At 42.6% G+C, this 20,238-nt stretch overlaps 1 protein-coding gene across 1 annotated transcript in view; it reads right to left on the reverse strand.

The window, feature by feature from the left end:
- Positions 1-20,238, reverse strand: part of camkmt (calmodulin-lysine N-methyltransferase) — a 117,843-nt gene that overhangs the window by 12,281 nt on the left and 85,324 nt on the right. The window contains exons 4-9 of the mRNA XM_080481097.1: positions 19,542-19,602; positions 17,796-17,847; positions 13,689-13,752; positions 9,696-9,762; positions 7,714-7,788; positions 1,178-1,241 (exon numbers count right to left, since the gene is read on the reverse strand). Of these exons, the coding sequence (XP_080337223.1) occupies positions 1,178-1,241; positions 7,714-7,788; positions 9,696-9,762; positions 13,689-13,752; positions 17,796-17,847; positions 19,542-19,602 (383 nt within the window). The remainder of the gene's footprint in view (positions 1-1,177; positions 1,242-7,713; positions 7,789-9,695; positions 9,763-13,688; positions 13,753-17,795; positions 17,848-19,541; positions 19,603-20,238) is intronic.

Consider the following 20,238-nt stretch of genomic DNA (forward strand, 5'->3'; position numbering starts at 1 on the left):
GCAAACAAACGGACAAAATTCCTGTCGGCACTAATCAGCTGATTAAGGGGATCCAGCCCACCGGATGGGCCACCTTTGTCAGAAACAACAAATTAGTGCCATTAGATGAGAGAATTAATTGCTTTGTTAATTGTTTAATCAGCTTAGCAAATTATTAAATATTTGGCAAAGCTTGTTGTGGCAGCGGCAGTCTGATGGCCGACACTCAAATCATATTAGCCCCCGAATTATCTCCGCTGGATTAAAGGGAGGGAGACACGAGGAGAGACTTAACACACAGATGTACCACAGCGGCCAGATGTCACGTCATGAGTTTGTGTGCTGGTAGCACTTTCCTGCCACAACTGGGTTTCAAACCTGCGTCAGATGTTTCCGTGAGCGTTTATGGAGTCAATCTAACAACGCCATGGACACACGTTGCATAAAAACGTAACAGGTATTGGTCCCTGACAACAATACCTGCAATTTTAGAAATGCAGGAAACCTGAAATTTAAGAAGAAAAAAAAAAAAAATGCACAAACGTGTGGAGCAAGAGTCTAAAGATCTAAAGAGTTTGAAAATAACTAATCACATGAATTACGGTCAATAAGTCAATCTACTTTATACACTTTATTCACATTCTTTATCTTTCTTGTTTTCCTCCGCCTTCCTCCTCCGTCCCCTCCCTCCTCACTTCTCCTCTGTGTCCTCCTCCTGCTCCTCCTCCTCCTCCTTCTTCCTATCTCCTTCCCTTCTCTGCCATCGTCCTCGCTTTTCAATAAACAGATATTCCCCATACCAGGCTGGCCTCTATACTTAAAATGCACCCCTCTTCCCTCAGATGAATAGAAATCTCAACCCTATCTCTTCCAGCCTTTTGCTTTTTTCTCCCCCATTTGCTTTGGCTGTCGCAGCGTGGGGTCTTATCGCGAGGCCAAAAGGGAGAAGTTGCCTCGGATTTATGATTAAGGGAAGGGAAGGGAAGAGAGAGGCAGAGATCAGAGCAATGCATTGAAGTTGCTTATAATAAGCATTAAAGCATTACATGATATTAATCCTGTCAGACTATTAATGTGTATAGGGCTTGGGGCAAAGCCTAATTATGATTAAGGAGAGAGGGAGGTGGTTTAGCGGAAGAGGATAAGCGTGGAGCTATACAGTAGACACACCGAGGCGAACGCCGGCGCACACACTTACGTTGGGTCGCAGTAATCTCCTTATGGCATCAACCAGGCTGGCTCTGTACTGGTCGAGAAACAAACTGAGAGGAGAGGGAGAGTCGGGTTAGAATGCATTCCGTACGATAGCAGCAGCAGATAAAGCGGCAGGCTATTTATTTTCTTTTGTTTACAAATAAATCCACCAACAGGAAGAGGAGAAAAACAATTTGCATGAGTAAGATGCTCTTCCTGTATGTTTGCGTCCGAGTTTCTGTGGCCATTCGCCTCAGAGGCAGCGGGAGGAATGCAGAGCATGAGAAAACCCAACACGCAAAGATAGCATCGCCTACAGTAAACACACTCAGGTGTATACATGCACACTTTCACTGAGAGACCGGGATCAATACCAGGAGCGTATGCAAAAAGGCTTGCATAGCGATATATGAAAATCAACAGCCCCCGAGAAGAAAGAGAAATAACTAGTTTAAAGGGAAAAACACTTGCTGAATTTAAGTCAGGAGATGTTTTCGTGGAAGAACTTTTTCTATGTTTCACAAATGCCAGGAATTCAGTTTTTTAATCCTTTCTGATTCGTCAAAAACGATAAAACTCAAGTATTCTTTGTCTATATTGTTTCAGAAATCTCAATTTATCCTTATTCTTGACTTAGTCAACGGCAGCTCTCTGATACATGTTTAAAGTTGAAGGTGGACGTAGACAGAACCTCCGATATAATAACACAAAGTAATATGCTGACGGAGAACAAAAAAACAGCAGAATTTGTTGGCAGCTCACTGATCTCAATCGAAATAATGAGGAATGATCAAATCAGATTGCTGAAACATCTCTGTTGAGCCAATTGATCAAAACAGGAACATTTTGACGACGACAGCTGAAGCCTCTCTTCTGCTGTAAACCAGCCCAATTTAGGACCATGAGCCAGAAACAATAAGTGGGAGGAGCTAAAGACATGAATTTTAGTTGTTAGACATTTACCTTTATGAAAACAATAAGTGTATGTGTTACATCACATTATTGCAGTTGATCAACAAACTGCAGTGGATTTTACACTTAAACCAGGAATCATTTTTGGTCAGGGGGATTCCTTGTATCACTCAATTTATCATTCTCCCAATTTCAAAACACTCGAATGACCACACACACACACACACACACACACACACACACACACACACACACACACACACACACACACACACACACACACACACACACACACACACACCCTGTGAAGTCCAAATCGGCTCTACTCATTCAAAACACCTGTCAATCAACCCACAATCACAAAATGGAATCGATTACATAAGTAAGTAGTCCACTGACAGTGTGTGTGTGTGTGTGTGTGTGTGTGTGTGTGTGTGTGTGTGTGTGTGTGTGTGTGTGTGTGTGTGTGTGTGTGTGTGTGTGTGTGTGTGTGTACCTATTATCACAGATGACAGTGGAGTAATTTGACTAAAATGCAACAATACGGTGCAGATTTGACATAATCCTGCACATCCGTCCAACTGGCCGGTGGAGAGGCAATCTGGACGCCACCTTCCAATCACATCGCCTGACCTCTTCAAAATCATCCAAAATCCTCTGATCCCAGCAAAGACGAGGAGCATCTGCATCTCCACTCATAAACACAGGCAGATGCTATTGTTGTGTTTGCGTGTTCATCCATTAGAAGTCACATAGTTTGAGAATTTCAGAGAATCACGCCTACAAATTGTGAGTGAAACCAGGACGTGTGCTACACATGTGTAAGTTTATTATTCTACCATCTCCAGGCAGAGGTGTGGAGTTTATTTGACTTGAAAGGTGAGAGGTTTCTGTTTGGTTTATTTTGCCACAGATATCAGTTCACAGGAAAGTGAGTGGCAGGGAAAACAAGGAAGTGAGCTTGTTGGGTGGAGGCGACAGCTGAAACGCAAGCGCTCGCACACACCGAGGCCAACGGGGGGACAGAGGGCCATTCAGAGGCCACGGGACAAGAGCAAAAACAAGTTGCCGCAGGTAATGACAAAGGCTTTATAGAGCAAAATACTTCTGAAAGCAACATTTGTCTTTAATCTTTTACTTTGATATATTTTAGAGCTGTTTTAGTTCTCTTACATGCATGTTAATGCCTCAACCAAAACCCGACAAAAGCAGGAAACCACCAACATACACATTAGTTTCATTAATTTCAATAAAAGTAGATGAATGATGTTACTTGTTTAGTTCATGCCATGTTTTATTTTTTCCCTTGATACTAGTCTGAAACCTTTCAATTCACATGTCATTGTGATTAATTTGAACATCTCACAGTCTGCTTCACCCTTTTAACTGGTGTTCACGGTTTCATGGTGTTTGACTATAGCAGTTATAGACTCCCAAATTGAGTGCGCTTCCCCTTTAAGGTCACCTCCAACTCACCCAGACAGTCAGAGGCCTATTGTCTCACGCCGGCCCCTCCTAACCGGGACAGCCCAGTGAACTCCAGTCAATACAGACCAGGGGTCAAAGTGCAAAGCGGGCGTGTATGTGTGTGTGTGTGTGTGTGTGTGTGTGTTTGGGTTTGGGTTTGTGCTGTTGCTATATTTGTCTGCGTCCACACGCATGTGAGGGTATAGGATGTCGTCAAGGCTGCAGGGGTGAGACTGGGAACAAATGACATCATTCAGGCCAGTTTCCTAAGTTAGGATTAAAACGTTAACGTGCTTGTTTAAGCTTTAAAAGACAACATCATCTGTGCACATGATGAAGAGAGTAAATTTGATAGGTTTTTGGTTCTTACTGATCGGCACCCATGTCTAAGTGAAGAGCTGTTAAAATATACATTTCTTGGTCTGACCATGAAAACAATTTTAAAAATAAAACATAAATACATTTTCATTAATCATCATTTAACAATTTACTATTTAAAATTTTTTTTCTGTCTAATCAAAACCAAACAACATATTTCTTCAGTTTATGTTAAACTAGTGATATTAATTACTTCAATAAACAGAGTTTTTTCGTTGTTTTTTTTCTAACATTGTTCTTTTCGTGACATATTTCATATTTTCTTTGCTATTTTCAGGCAATTTACGATATTATCTCTTACCACATGTACTGCCATGTAAAAACTAAGCTACTTGAGAAATAAAGAAATAAAACAGCACAATAACAGCATGATAAAGCCAGTGAAGTGTAATGTGCTAAATGTGTTGACCTTCACGCTCTTAAAAAGACAGTTGATCCCCAAACTGTCATCCAGCACAAAATGTTCTCTAATTTTTATGTTATCATAGACAAAGTATTGCTGTGATCATTTTATCAACTCAATGCCTTTGCTAAAAGAAAAGAAAGTAGATTCACATTATTTACAAAGTTATGTATTATCATATAAATATTTAACACTCAGAGTTGCAGCATAAGTCTGACATACAGAAGAAAAGTGACTTAATGCAGGTCAGGAAGACGGAAAAGGCAAAGAAAAAGAGAAAAGTGTATTTACACGCATAAACTCTCTCTCACACACAAACAAACAGGGCTTTATCTCATTGCCCACACATGTACAGCTCTTGGAGAAGACAGACATCCCAACATCCCAGCCAAAGATTCCTCCCCACCCACATGCCCACTGCAGGAATCCCTGTCTCTCTCCGTCTGCCAGACAAACACAAACACAGAAATATGAGGGGGCACACCACATTATTGCAACCAACTGTCACTTTTTTTCCCCCCTGTGAGTCACTTTTGGTGGGCACGAGATATCTCCCACTGCAATGAAATGTCCATTTTCAGTGTTTGTTTAGAAGAGTTTGCACTTCATGTTTCTCTTGGTTTCATGTTGGATAGAAATCTTTGCTTGTGCCTTGTAGACCCACGTCTTAAACAACATTAGAGCGGGACTAAATAAATACAAAGTGAATGGCATTTCTTCTGCTTTCAAAATTCTCTTTTAATCACAAGCTTTCCCAAGTTTTTTTTTTTAATTTAACTTTTTGCACAGCCTGACTACTGCCTATACTCTGTTCATAGGAAGAAGGGGAAGGACGAGGGACGTCAATATGAACAAGGAGAGAAAAGAGAAAGAGGGAAGAGAGGAATATGGAGGTGAACAGAAAGAAAAAACAAGTGGGATGACAATGAGACAGAGCCAGAGAAGTAGGTGGATGGATGATGGATGGATGGATGGATGGATGGATGGATGGATGGATGGATGGATGGATGGATGGATGATGATGGATGGATGGATGGATGGATGGATGGATGGATGGATGGATGGTGACCTGTGCGCAGTATCCTTGCCAGCAGCTACACTGACTGATTTGTCAAATTGTGTACAAAGGCTGACTTCGGACCTCTGCTCCCATTATTCTCAGCTGTTACATCAGGCAGGTCATGCAATCTCATTTGAGTGGTGCAGTCGGATCCCGTCACTTTGCGGAAAGCACCTAACAATGACTGTTTGAGCGGCGTAAGCCGACAGACCACATGTGCAGAATATCCAAAGATGGCCACCGGCAAACGGCGTTACATGAAAACTCTTCACCTTTTCTTATTTCACCTTCTCTCTTGTCTTCCCAGCGGTGGCTCCACTGCTACCGGTAGGAGCTATAATTAATCGGAGTGGAAGTTGCGTTGTTGACCTTTCCGTAGGTGATCATCACAATGACGCGCCCATTAATCGGTCAGCCATCACTCTTCAACCACCGCCACCGCAATTATCACACAACCACTCACTCGCATACACACCACGCAGGAAAGATAGCAGAGAAAATGTCCATCCTGCGGCTCATGCCCGGAGACATTCAGAGGAGACAAATGGAGACAAACTCGACTTCACATACAGCTTACTCCATTCTCACACTATCTTCATACAAACATGTGCATATATACCGGTCCACCGTAAAATATCCTCTATTAGCTGTGTGCTCTTTTTCTCTCTCTGGGTGTTGTACCTGACTATTACTTGTAATGACCGTGACATTAAAATAATGATAACGGCGTTTGCTAATGCTGCACTTAGCGCACATGCACACACTGGTGCAGAAAGATCCACTCAAGTGCTTTTGTTGCAACCAACCGGCTCGTCCATCTGTTCGGAGAGTTGTGTGTACGTGCATGTGACTATGTGCGTAATGTGAAGCGTAAATGCCATCGTTCACTCACCTGGAAAAGTTTACAGCTGGGAAGAAAGAGCTGATGCCTCCACACCAACACTTTGACTTAAGGCTCCTTCTAAATGTGCCATTTTAGTGAAGTGTAGTGCGGCTGCACCTTTTCGTAGTATTGTAATTGTTTCCACTCTCGTCTCACGATGAAATATTGTTTTAGGCTGCATATTCTCCCTGTGCATTCGCGGGGTTCCTCCCACAGTCCAGAAAACATGCGTTGAAAGCTGATTGCTGGATATAAATTCATCCCTGCAAATTTATTGCAATTCGGATGAGCAGTTTTGCGAAAAGTTGGTAAAACACATACATACAATAAATAAATAATTAAATAAATAAACTCAGACAAAAACATAAGCTTCTCGGCCAACTTTCGTTGGCGAAGGTAACAAATCCTGCGGGATAATCATGCTTGAATTGTTTAGTTGATACTCTTAACTGTCTGTGTCAAAGTATTACTCTCAACTTTGTACTATAAAGATTGTGGAACTGCAGAGCATGCGAATCAGGAGAGTTCAATATGTGTCATTTATTTAGTGTTTTGTCACTGTTTTAACCCTCTTCAGTGGCCTTCACTAATAAAACAAGAAAAAGCTGCTCCTGATTAAGGACAGACGTTCACTCACCTTACACTTTACCACTATAATAAGAAATGGAAGAACCTCCTGAGATATAACAGGCGGACTATGTTTTATTGTATTTGATGGGCAAATGTCAAGTAAACATGTAAACGCTCCCCAATGATACAGAGTAGTGATGGTCAGCAAAGGGCAAAAAGCACAAACACCTTCAAATCCTGCTATGAAGGGAAGCAAAAAAGAATATTGTGATTCTTTACGGACAATTCACAATCTTTCATGGATAATTCTTACCTTTCTTCATATTTACTCTTGCATGGCATTGTGCATGGTTTGTCTCTTTTCTCACACTGTACACTTGAGTGATAAAATACTATGTAATTCCTGATTGGTCTCAAGATCTACATTTCAATGAACGATGGGCTAATTGTTATGTTTATGTTGCTCCATTTCTCCATTTCCATCTCCATTTCGACTCCTCCCTCCCTCCACCCGCAACTCTTTCTTTATCTTAGAGAGTCTCCTTCCTTGTCAAGGCGCAATTATTTGCAATTTGCCTAAGTCATCCATTTGCTGGGACACCAAGCATGAAAACGAGGCAATTTGGTGTAAAATGGAGGCAGGCGGGCGCCGGAGCATATGTATGTATGTGTGCGTGTGAGCATGTGGACGAGGCAAGGGGAAGGTCCAGGGGCTGGTGGGGGGCCGTGTGAGGACTGTCACGCAAAAGTGAAAATTAATGTCATGGACACACATGCAGAGATAAATCTGTATGCCTCAGTGTGTGTGTGTGTGTGTGTGTGTGTGTGTGTGTGTGTGTGTGTGTGTGTGTGTGTGTGTGTACCCACCAGTCCGAACACATGATGACATCGAAGTGGCCCTCCAGCGCTGAAATGTCCATCTCACAGTCCCATCTCACCACCCTGTAACACACACGTGAAAGACAGTCAGGAGAAACACCACACTGAGCTAAAGATTTGTCTGTGTTTTTATATATATATATCTTTTTTTTTTTTTCCCGCTTCTATTCCGACACACTGAGCTTCTGGTCCATTGACACCTCTCCTCCTCCCCCCCCCCCCCCCCCCCCCCCTCTCTCTCTCTCCCTCTCTCTCTCTCTCTGTGACACCCGCTGTTTTTCCGCTTTAGTAGAGACCCGGCGAGAGGAGAGGCATGTCCTCTGTGAGGTAAAGACAGGACGCTTCTGACATGACACTTGACATTTATACCATGTGAACACACACAATCACACACACAAGTACGGATCCACACACACTCCTCAACTCCTACCGCAGACACATAATCATCTGAGTTATGGGTTGTGTTTTTTCTAAAGAAATCCTTCATAGACACAATATGCAACCTTTACTCTCATTAAAAATATTTATAAAAAGTTCAACCTCATTAAGCATGAGAATAACCATTTTTAACTTCATAAAACTAGATATTTTGGTGGTGCGACAAGTACTAGTGATCACACTTCAAATCACTATAGTGAAGCCAGAGTCATGTTGTTGCTGTCCTCCGGTTTCTCTTTGAACGCCATAAAGTTAAAACTTTATTAATGTCTGTCTCATCTTTCAGTCCCCCATTTCGCAAAGACAGCCAGAAATCTGATAAAGTGTTCTGAAGTTTGTGTGGTAGGTTCTTGCGTCGCTGTTATCCCGTTTGGCCGGCGCCCACCGCCGACTTTTGCTTTGAGAGGAGCCGAGCGTCTCTCTCCGTCTCTTTTTCCACACCATTTTCCATCTCTCTCTTTCGCACTGCCAGGCAGATTGGGGGATTATTAATTAGGCATTATTAACACTCAGTAAACAAAACATTAGGCCTCGCTAGAAACACAATCTCAATTCACAGCGGGAGGCCTCTGCACGCACACACACACACACACACACACACACATACACACATGCATGAATGTGCACACACCATCACACACCATGCCCCTCCCTATCCATCCCCTTGTACAATCACATCGTGCCCTTCGCCCTCTCTTGCAGCGCAGAGATGACAGCAGGCATAATCTGAAAAGAAAACAATCAAAGTAATGTAGCCTAATTATACGTTTACTTTTTCACTCCATCTTCCACTCACTCAGTGTGCAGGAGCGAGAGACGGAGCGGAGAGGAGAGGAGAGGAAGGCGAGCAAAACGGGCAGTCGATGGAAAAATGCCTTTTCGAGACAGACACAACAATTAAGGACGTTTTAGTCTGTGTTTGAGTGTGAAGTGTGACTGTGTGTGTGTGTGTGTGTGTGTGTGTGTGTGTGTGTGTGTGTGTGTGTTACTAGAAAGTTCCTTCAATAGTTCCTGGGCGAGGAATCCTTTTCAAACGGGTACGTTTTCGTTAAATAAACCTCCTTGCATGTTCATACTCACAGGATTGTATTTCACAAAATGAATCTGACACTTGAAAATGAATTTATTTAAAAGATCACATTTCATGAAGGTCAAAAATGTATCATGACTTTTTCTTAAGTAGGACCAGTGACATTAAAGATCCTCTGCGTCTGAAGTTGGTTCAGTAACATCATGTACACTCCTACAAGCGGAGAGTAGTACTCATTAGCTGTAATATTTCACAATATTCATATCTCCTCCAGGATTTCCGTACAGCATTGTACAGTAAGAAAAATCTATCTTACCTGTGCACTAAAAATAGAGGGCGAGCACTTAAGACACTGTAAAGCCACTTTGCCACGCTGTAAATCCTTTCAAAACATAAGGCTGCATTAATGCACACCATGGTTTGCACTTTAATCAACACATTTTCACTCCCAAAAAGACGTTTGAACAGAAACCAAATGGACGCGGGGAGGAAGCTGTCTCACCTGGAGGACACGCTTGTCGACCCAAACTTTCCCGCTTGCCTGTTTTTCTCGATGAGCCCTCGAACATCTGACGCATAAAAGTCAAGGATTCATAACACAAACACAGGATGTATTGGCAAATGTAGGAAGCTGCTTAAAGTAACCTTTCCATGAAAAGGACAGAAGCACGTTCACCTGAAAGCCAGTTTTGTAGTGGTCGCACAGGAAATACCGCAACGGCGCAGACTTGCTTCCAAGTATTTCGTTTAAAAAACTGTATGAGCAGCATTTGGAATTTTGTAACTGTGTTTGTTGGACTGAGGAAAAGAAGAAGAAAAAAATCCCTCGGGTAACAAATCAGAAACTTCAAACTGTGGACCATCCTCTCCGACATACCAAGATTCAGGTTTTTCTCTGTGTAGAATATCATCTTGCAAAAGAGTTACATCAAGAAACACAGGGATTAAGATCCACTTAAAGTGAAACCACACATGGAAGACAACCACATGAGTGAAAGCGTGAGTGAGCAGCAAAGATGATCTCCGGGGACAGAAAGCCGGTCTGCTGAAGCAGATCACAGCAGATTTGAGCAGGATCAATGGGAAGGCTTTTAACCACAGATACAACAACTCACTGTGTCCTCTCATATGCATAACCCCCCCCCCCCCACACACACACACACACACACACACACACACACACACACACACACACACACACACACACACACACACACACACACACACACCTACACACAGACACAGACAGGGTGATTGATGTCAAGTTGTCTATTAATACACTGGCTTGTGGAGTTGCAAAGCAATTCAATTAGGATTTCCTTGTCTCTAAAGCCTGCAAAGAGCTGAGACAAATCCAATCGACAAAGACACAGAGAGAGAGAGAGAGAGAGACAGATAGAGACATGATTAGTTGATAGATGGATTGACGAGTCATAGATGGAGAATTAAATCAAAGGTGGCTCCTGTACAGAGACACAGAATTCTGAGCAGATTAGCAGCGAGACATACGTATCAATGCACGCACACACGCGGGCAGGCAGGCACACCTGTGCATGAGTGTGTCATGCATAGGGATGGCGGGCCGAAGAGCAGAGCAGCTTACAGTAATCTCATCACCAGCACACCAGTAGGGGAGAGGTCAGTACAAGCACAAACACATGCACCAGTTAAAAGCACACACACGCACACACACACACACACACACACACACACACACACACACACACACACACACACACACACACACACACACACACACGCACACACAAATAAAAGTAAAAAAGTGAGTGGGAGAGACAGCAAGGGAGATCTGATTATTATTGGACATTAAAGTGGAGGAATATTTGCTCCCATCACTTAAAGTAGACAAGTAGCAGCCAATGACATGCATCAATCATTCTTAATGGAACATTTCAATTGATTCTCAACATGAGTATTCAAGGTCACAGCAACAGGCTCTCTGTGGTGTGTGTGTGTGTGTGTGTGTGTGTGTGTGTGTGTGTGTGTGTGTGTGTGTGTGTGTGTGTGTGTGTGTGTGTGTGTGTGTGTGTGTGTGTGTGTGTGTGTGTGTGTGTGTGTGTGTGTGTGTGTGTGTGTGTGTGTGTGTGTGTGTGTGTGCGTGTGTGCGTGTGTGTGTTCCGCACTACAAATGAGGTCAACAACTTCTGAGGAGAGAGGGAAAATCTGTTCTCTCAATACATCTAAATGTCATGTGTTCACGACTTCTTCCTTGCAGATCTTCTCATCTGTTTCACTGTATAAAACTGGACCCTATCGCAGCCCACCATCTCCTTCCATTGTAACGCTAGCCACACAATAAGGCCATGCAAGATAAACAGCGGCCATTAGCAGGAGGCGAAGACCAACAGCTTCCACAGCAGGAGGAAATACCACACAGTGTCTGCAGAGTATGTGAATGGGGCCAATTTGGCAGAGCCAGACCAAATTATGTCTTTCTCAAACCTCCCTTTTCTTTCTGTGTGTTCGATCCATTCCCGCTATGATTTCACTTACAATTCGCTCTATGTGTTTGTTCTGAGAAACAAAGCACTCGGTCAATGGTGCATTGTTTGTGTGCCCAAGTGTGTGTTTGCGTGTGCGTGCGCGGCTCCATAATGTTATTGTTTGGTCTTATTGTGATCAGTAAAGGAGCATTGTAGCCAGCTGAGAGAGAGATATTGTAAGCAGAGCTAAATATGGAAGTGCCATATCGGTCAATGGGGAAGAAATGTGTATTTATATTTCCTGCTTTTGTGAAACAGCTCTACCAAATCAGACATTCTTTTTTTTTTTTTCTTGCCTGTGTAGTTTTTCTCAGTGAATAAATCCAGATCTGAGGAAAAAAAAAAAGAAGAGGAAAAATGACAAGAATGATAAATGGAGATGGATGACGCGAGAGGGAAAACAAGAGGCAATCAGACAGGGAGAAGTGAAAAGCGGGTAGTAAAGAAGAGTAAAGGTTTCAAAGTGACAGATTTGATCAATAATCTGCTCAAACAACAAATGGTGGCACCCAACAAAAACTCACCTAAAGATTTGTCCTAAAAACTTAATTATAGGGCTAAAATCTTAACCACACACAAAAACATTTTAAACAAACCTTGATTGTTCCTTCTTCTTGCTTCTAAAATGCTCATCAAGCCCTAACCCTAGCCTTAGCATTAGATGAAGTCTCAGACAAAATCTGACAGGATGGCAATTACTGTGCTCTTAACTTGGCATTGTGGGCAGCTGGGATTGGTAGATGCCATGTTGAGCACTAGTGCTGGGTATTTGTCACTGTGGGTGCCCCATCTCCGCTTTCGGCTGAAGATAAAAGAGGTGGACGGCTATTCTTCCACACTCCAGTCCAATCTCAATCTGATTTCACAAGTGTGTGAAGGTTACAACACTTAGTCTACTTTCCACCCGTGATGGCGCTTAGAAAAGTCACTGTACGGCGACGAGAACAATAAATCAGACAGAGACTGAATCCTGACCACACATTTCAAATTGGTTTTGATGTTTAATTCAACAATAGCTGGCATTATAATATGCGGAAAAGCAGATTAAGCACCGACAGCACAAGTTAAAATTAGTGCCGCCGAGTCGTTGAATTGTTTGTTTTCGAGAAGTTTTTCGTAAAAAAAACAAAAAAAACACCTGTGAGTCTTAAACTCTGCATCTCATCCATTCAAACAGTTTCCTGCTAAAGATGTGTTCAACCAATGACAATAAAGACCCCATGAGCCTCAAACCAGCTTACAAGGGGTTTATTTGCTCTAACAAATGTATATAAAGCACATGGATGATGACACAGAAATTAACATCACGCTGATACAAAAGGTCAACAAGACTTATTTTTTCAGTTTCTTTAAGTGTTGAATTAAAAAATGAAAGCAGGTTTCTGATATTTACCTTTGTCGCCCTATTTTATGGCTTTTAAAGCATAAAAGAAAGAAAATGCAACAAAATTATCCAACTTAACTACTTTGCTTGTTCACCATTTTCAACACTTCCCAAAAAAATCAGTGACATCCTCTAAAAGTCCTGCTTATTAAATTGTGAGCAACTAACAAGCATAAAGAAATGAAATGTTGAAAGACTCTTAATGTGCTTGCGTGCATAGAAACCCATTCAAATACCAGGGAATGAGATCTACGTATGGACAAATGTGAAAAAGAAGGATACGTTTCCAATCTTTGCATTTCAAGTATGTGAAAACCGAAAACAAATTCAGTGCTTTCACAAGTGATGTCTTTTAATTAAAATATCTCACGTATTGTGTCATTTGTAACGTGTTGATTTTAACACGTCACATAAATGAAACCACATCTGATTCTAATCAAAGGGGGTGCACAATCAAACAAATTGTCGACTTCAAACACGGGAAAGACAAAAAAACTATTCAGAGAAACACATCCATATGCACGCAGATAAGTAAAAATGTGAGCGAGAGGAGCGAGGCAGAGATGGAGCGATAGAAAGAGGAGCAGAGAGGACGATGAAAGGATACTCTGAATGGACTTCTCATTCCCATCTGATAGCAGAACTTCCTTCACGTCAGCACAAATGGCAACCTGAGAGAGACAGGAAAGAGAGAGAAATGAAACAACACAGAACAAAAGAACAAAACCAAAAGCACTCTTAGATGGAGCAAACATCTGAAAACACGCACACGGGCACGCGCACGTGCACACACACACACACGTACACGCACACGCATACACACACACACACACACACACACATACATACACGCACACAATAATGACATAACCATATCTACAAAGCTTCACTCTTGGCAGCCCAGCCCGCCCCACCCTTTCTCTCCATTGCTCCCTCTCCTCTCTGCCATTTCCCTCTCTATCTTCACCCCATTTTTATGTCTGCATTATTTTAATCATTCAATCAAATCAGTCAATACTTTTATCATTGTGGCTAGCGGTGGGGGCTGCTATCTTGCTATCACTCTGTTCAGTAATTGCATTGTGACAGGGGATGATGGCAAGCGCAGAGCCTTTTCATTTGACGCTGGGTGTTTATCAGGCCGAGCCATCACTCCGTTCGCCGCTGTCACTCTGCACTCGGCTCGCCAGGCCTGCCTGATGCCCTTCATATAACTTTGCGGTGCAGACTGTGAGAGGCGAAGAGAAGGAGAGGGAGGGAGACGGGAGAATGGGAAGAAAGCTCCAGCGCTGCGTCCCCGTGCCACGCAGGTATAGATAGAGAGCTGTGTGCTTTACTATAACCTCATCCTTTCACATTCTCTTTTCTTTTTATATCAGCAAGTGTGTGTCAGCCTGTCAATTCATGTTCGAGCGTGTGTGTGTGTGTGTGTGTGTGTGTGTGTGTGTGTGTGTGTGTGTGTGTGTGTGTGTGTGTGTGTGTGTGTGTGTGTGTGTGTGTGTGCGCGCACAAGCAGTCATTTCACATAGAAAATATATGAATTGAAATGTTAAGTGTTTGAAAACAGATTAAACACACATGCTGTTACAAACAAAGCGCACATGTTCACACCCTGAAGGCTGTGTGAGAGGGTCAGCGAGTGCTGAGCGTCCCGCCATCTGCTCAGAATGAGGCTGGGGCCTTCAGGCTGGACCAGATCATACAGCTGAAAAGCTCAAGAGCCCAATCTGACAATCCATTAGCAGCATCGTGTCACCTGCCAACACGACACCAGGTTACGCACAAGTTAGTTCATTCATTCTCTGGGCCGGTGGGAGGTCATCAGTTCAAAGCCAACCACACACACTGACTGTATACACTGTCGCTGTAGCACCAGAGGAGTGGATGTCCACTGTCGTTTCATTCCATCGAGTGAAACTGAAATACAATCTATCACCTGGAAATGTCTCCTCAGTCGGGGATGGGAAGGTAACATCTGCTAATTAGCACAAAACACAAACTGCAGCTGAGAAGTATTTGGCCGCAAACCAAAATATTTCGCAAATTGAAATTTTGACCTGATGACTGAACACGAGGGTCTGTACCCAATTAGTTCATATCCAAGCAAAAACAGTGGATACTCCATGAAAATATCAATCAAATTTTGCATAAAGTCGCCGAGTCTTTGTCGAACTAATGAAGAATTGTGAATTAAAATGAGGAGAGTGCCAATTTAACACTTAATAAGATACTTAGGGTGACATTTCTTCACTTGAAGGCCTTACAGTCAGGAAAGACAAACCATTGAGTGGCAGTTACACAACCAAGTGGCATGAACTTGAGCAAAGTTACACAAAAGTCTATAAATGGGCTTTAGTCCCTCTTGAACATTGGCCATACATCATTGAGTTGTGTAATTTACAAAAAAGCACATAACGTGACAATATGACAAGAAAGAACACTAAATATGAAAAACAAGATGTCATTGACAGTAGCTTTGCGTGCATGTTCAAGCAGTTTTCCACATTCCCTCATATTTCTAATATAAATTCGCCAACCAGGTGCATAAACTAGAAAACGCAACGGCGCTACACATCATGTGAAATTCTACCAAAATAGCACCAACTTTATGAAATCAAGGCAGCTATTTTTCCCATCACTGAAACATTCATTTATTTATTTATTTATTTTTATTGTCAGTTACAAGTAAATGTAGCGAGATGCACATGTGGTCACTTCTCCATTAAGGAGTTGAGCGAATGTTTGAAAGATGAACAAAGTAAAATACAGAACAAAGTTCTGAAGTCAAACCAGACCAATGTAGAGTAAATCACTGCAAATCAGCAAGTAATTGCAGTTTGGAGCTATTCTTTTATAAAAAATGATGGTCATTTCTCTAACTAATAATACAGAGAGTATCATTAGTTAGTGAAGTGACCATTAGTGTGGTAACTCTTTGGTATTCTTCATTTACACCCAGGAGGAAGATAGTTAAAGAGGCTCTCCTCCTCCAGTAAACAGGAGTTTAGGGAAACAGTGACAGAACTGTTCTCCATTAAAGACAACAGGTTCAGTTAGAGCTAACAGTCAGTTTATCACAGAGAGAAAGAAGCTCTAAAACAGCAGTGGAAAAGTAGAAAAACTTAGGATTTCATATATAATGACCAGAAAGTGAACTTTCCCACATACCTTTACAGAAGCACGACTTCGGTGTCATAAAAAGAGAATGTTGTGTAATGTGACTTAATTCAGAGTTACTGATCAGAGTGGGTGAAACTATCTGCATAAGCTGCATTAAAGCTGTACACTGTTTGGAAGAGCCTGCCTCTGTATCACACTTTAAATATATGTTGTGCTGATCATTGTATAATTAAAATTCTGGAAATACTGTTGTAAGAAAAAAATTGGGAAATGGAAGCAAGATATCAAGATGTTGATAATGGGCTAAACTTAATTTATAGCATGACATTAGGGATTAAATCGAGGATCAAACAGGCAGGGTGGAGAAAATGTAACAATTAAAGCAACATTTCCAGACAAATGCCTGAGCAAAACACAGAAGATGTGGTGTCAGTGACGGATGAAGGAGGGAGGAGGAGAAGGAGTGTGTGAAGGAAGGATTCCATCTCGAGCCACCAATGTCAAAACATGGTGTATTGACTGCCAAGAGATAAAACTGGGCTTTCACACACACACACACACACACACACACACACACACACACACACACACACACACACACACACACACACACACACACACACACACACACACACACACACACACACACACACACACACACACACACACACACACACACACACACAGATCGATGGGACACTGACGCCTGCTATGTGGAGGGGCCCTTAAGACCCTGGCTAATAAACCCTATGGCTGACAGGCTGCAGTATGTCTGAGAGCTGAGAGTGTGTATGGGAGTGAATCACACCACTGCTGAGCATTTACGGCTCTTCCTGGCTTATATAGGTGTGGCTCCTTGAGCTGGGAGTGTATATGTATATACCTGCAGATAAGCAATATGAGGAAGCCAATATGAATATTTTATGTGTATACGGTTCAAACAATCTCAAGAACCTTAAAGCTCATGAGATAGAATCATCATATTTAGTATTTATGGTGCAATAAACTATTAAACAAGTATACTGGAAGGCAAGTTACAGTCTCCTATGAGTTAAGTTTGATCTTGAGCGTGGGGGACCCTGAATATCAAGTAATGCTGCTCAGGTGTACAGTACTTTCTACTGTACTTGTTTCCATTCACTCAAATATGATGGTGATCTATTAGGTCTTTTTTTTTTTTTCATCATAATATAAGCAGATTTTATTCAAACAGCTACTTTCTGAATGTCTTTAACACTCAAAAACCTTGAAATAGAAAGCTCTATAAAATCCAGCCAGACGATTCCACGATTCCACATACGTGTGCCTGGTTCAACCTGTGCTCCTCAGCTCACATGAGAATCACCACATCGCCAAACTGTTAATTGATAACCAGCTCCATTATCTCACTCAAGTCTAAAAAGCACGTTAAAAATGTTTGATGTCATGTAGATACACGCTAACACAGTCACACAAACTGTGAACGACAGTGCTTGAATAGGTATGGATACTGCGTGGGCATGCTGTGTGGGTATCGACCGGTGAGGGTTAGTTTCATTAGAGCTGGAGTCATTTCTCCCGCGGACACCGCAGTGTGTGTGTGTGTCTCACTTACCATGAGCCCGCCAAGACAAGTCATACCTCCCCCTAACTCGCACACTGCACCCCTGGGAGGGAGGGAGAGAGGGAGAGAGAGGGAGAGAGAGAGAGAGAGTGAGAGAGAGAGAGAGAATCACTTTGCTGAGCCAAAACAGAGCAGTTAAGTCCACTCACACACGCACGCACGCGCACACACACACACACACACACACACACACACACACACACACACACACACACACACACACACACACACACACACACACACACACACACACACACACACACACACACACACACACACACACACACACACACACACACACACACACACACACACACACACAGTAAGCACAGCAGGGTAAGAAATATCAATTCAACCATCAACCTGAAAGCTGAATACTGAACATTGAGAAGCGCAAGCTCAATCAGCAGGAAATCTGTGAACACACACACACACACTCCTGTAGCTTGCATGCTCATTCAACCCCTCTCTCCATCCTCTTCCTCCTTTCATCTCTCCTTCCTCTCCATCTGTACCCCTGTCCTCTTTCATCCCTCCCTCCCTCCCTCCCCCGCTGACCTTCACGGTGCTGCTCTGATCAATAACTCCTCTCTTCCTCGCCTCCCGCCTCTTGAATGTTAAAACAGGAAATCAAAGGGTGACGTTCCACCTTGAGTGGAAATCAAAAGTGCCCGGGTGCTTTTCAGCCCCGTGCCACAGGGCAGGCCGACTCTCGGCAGAACAAGAGCGGAGGAAAGAGCAGCGTGGAACAACACAGCGTGGCACAGGAAGGCACGTAACCACGCGAGGGCCGAGCTCCTACAGCAGGTCCCAGTCAAATTTGAATTAGTGGCATTTCCAGGAAAGTGCTGGTGCAGACATGGTTTGGGAGCCTTTTTCAAATGTTTGTACCTAAATGTTTGTCCAACCCTGGACCTTCAAATGCTCTCCTCACCTCGCTACACATACCAATCTCCACTTGCTCGCTTCCAGATTGTTTTGTTCCTTTGCACTCAAATTTTGTCACATCTTCCGACTCTTTACTTGTAAATCCACATCATCCTGAGTGATGTTCGTATTCCTCATACAGAGAAAAGTGATAAGTTTTCTGCAAACTAACTTTACCAACTTCAAGTACTGCACTGACAAAAAGTAGATTAAAATGTAAATTTGATGGTGATGCAGAGGAAGTGATATGTTCTGGTGTAATATACGTGCTTCTATTTCAAAAAGGATGTTGCCATGTTACCTTCCTGCTGGTAATTTGTGTTTTCAATTTTTTCCTTAATTTTTACTGAGGAGCAGAAGTGTTTTTAAAGTGAATTTTCAAGCCCTTCTGTGCTGTAGTTTCACTGACTGCCAGTACAACAAATGTAATGCTTTCAATAAGCTTGCGCAGAAGACATGACGGCCCTCTTCCTGTTTTGTATCGTGAAGCAATTTCCTATCATTCAGTCGGTTTCACGTTGGCAAAAATAAATAAATATGGCTAAAAGCAGGTTATTATACAACAACAAACCGACATTTGTCTGATTGTCTCATTTGTTTACAACAGCAAATACATTCCAGTGTTTAAAAGGAAAATGTTGTTCTTCTGTCAAATTGATGCAGAAAATGAAAAAAGTCCAAATTGTCTTTTGTTTATGGAAACTCATATTGAGACAATAAAGCACTCTGATGTACGGGAAGGAAAGAAGTTAAAAATGCCACATTAAAACATGCTATCTTCTTGTTTCGTTCAATATTTGAAAGACTCACTTGAACATGTGACGTTTCTGCAGACAGTAATGCGCCATCACCTCCTCAGACGGCCACACACCTGAATCAGAGCGGCAGAGGCAGAGAGAGGGTTAGTCACTTACAAAGTACGACTGATGTCATATTTCAGTAAAAGATCTTTGTTTCCGCACACGTATCTGGAAAATCTGGCGTGACAAACGGCTTTCATCTGGTCATATACACATCAAACGCCGTTAATATTGATATAAATCCCCAGTGAAAACAATGAGTGTTCAGTGAAACGTGATTGGATGCATTGTATTATCCAGTCTGTGTTCATTTGCTTCTCTTGTGGTTTCCACCTAGCCTGTGATCCAAGGCTCCTCTGTCTGTCGGTCCGTCTGCCTTCTCTAAATCCTTGCAACACACTCTATGCAACTGTGTGTGTGTGTGTGTGTGTGTGTGTGTGTGTGTGTGTGTGTGTGTGTGTGTGTGTGTGTGTGTGTGTGTGTGTGTGTGTGTGTGTGTGTGTGTGTGTGTGTGTGTGTGTGTGTGTGTGTGTGTGTGTGTGTGTGTGTGTGTGTGTGTGACAGGGGGGTCCGGTGGGTGATAATCACAGCGCACAGGCCTGTCTGGCTTATCACCTACTGTCAGCCCCTCTCCTTGTGCCGTGCATGTAACACACACTAAAATACGCACACTTGCATGCTCTGAACAATTCCCCCCCACCACTCTC

The sequence above is a fragment of the Lipophrys pholis genome (assembly GCF_963383615.2).
Source record: "Lipophrys pholis genome assembly, chromosome: 15".
Classification (NCBI taxonomy): Eukaryota; Metazoa; Chordata; class Actinopteri; order Blenniiformes; family Blenniidae; genus Lipophrys; species Lipophrys pholis.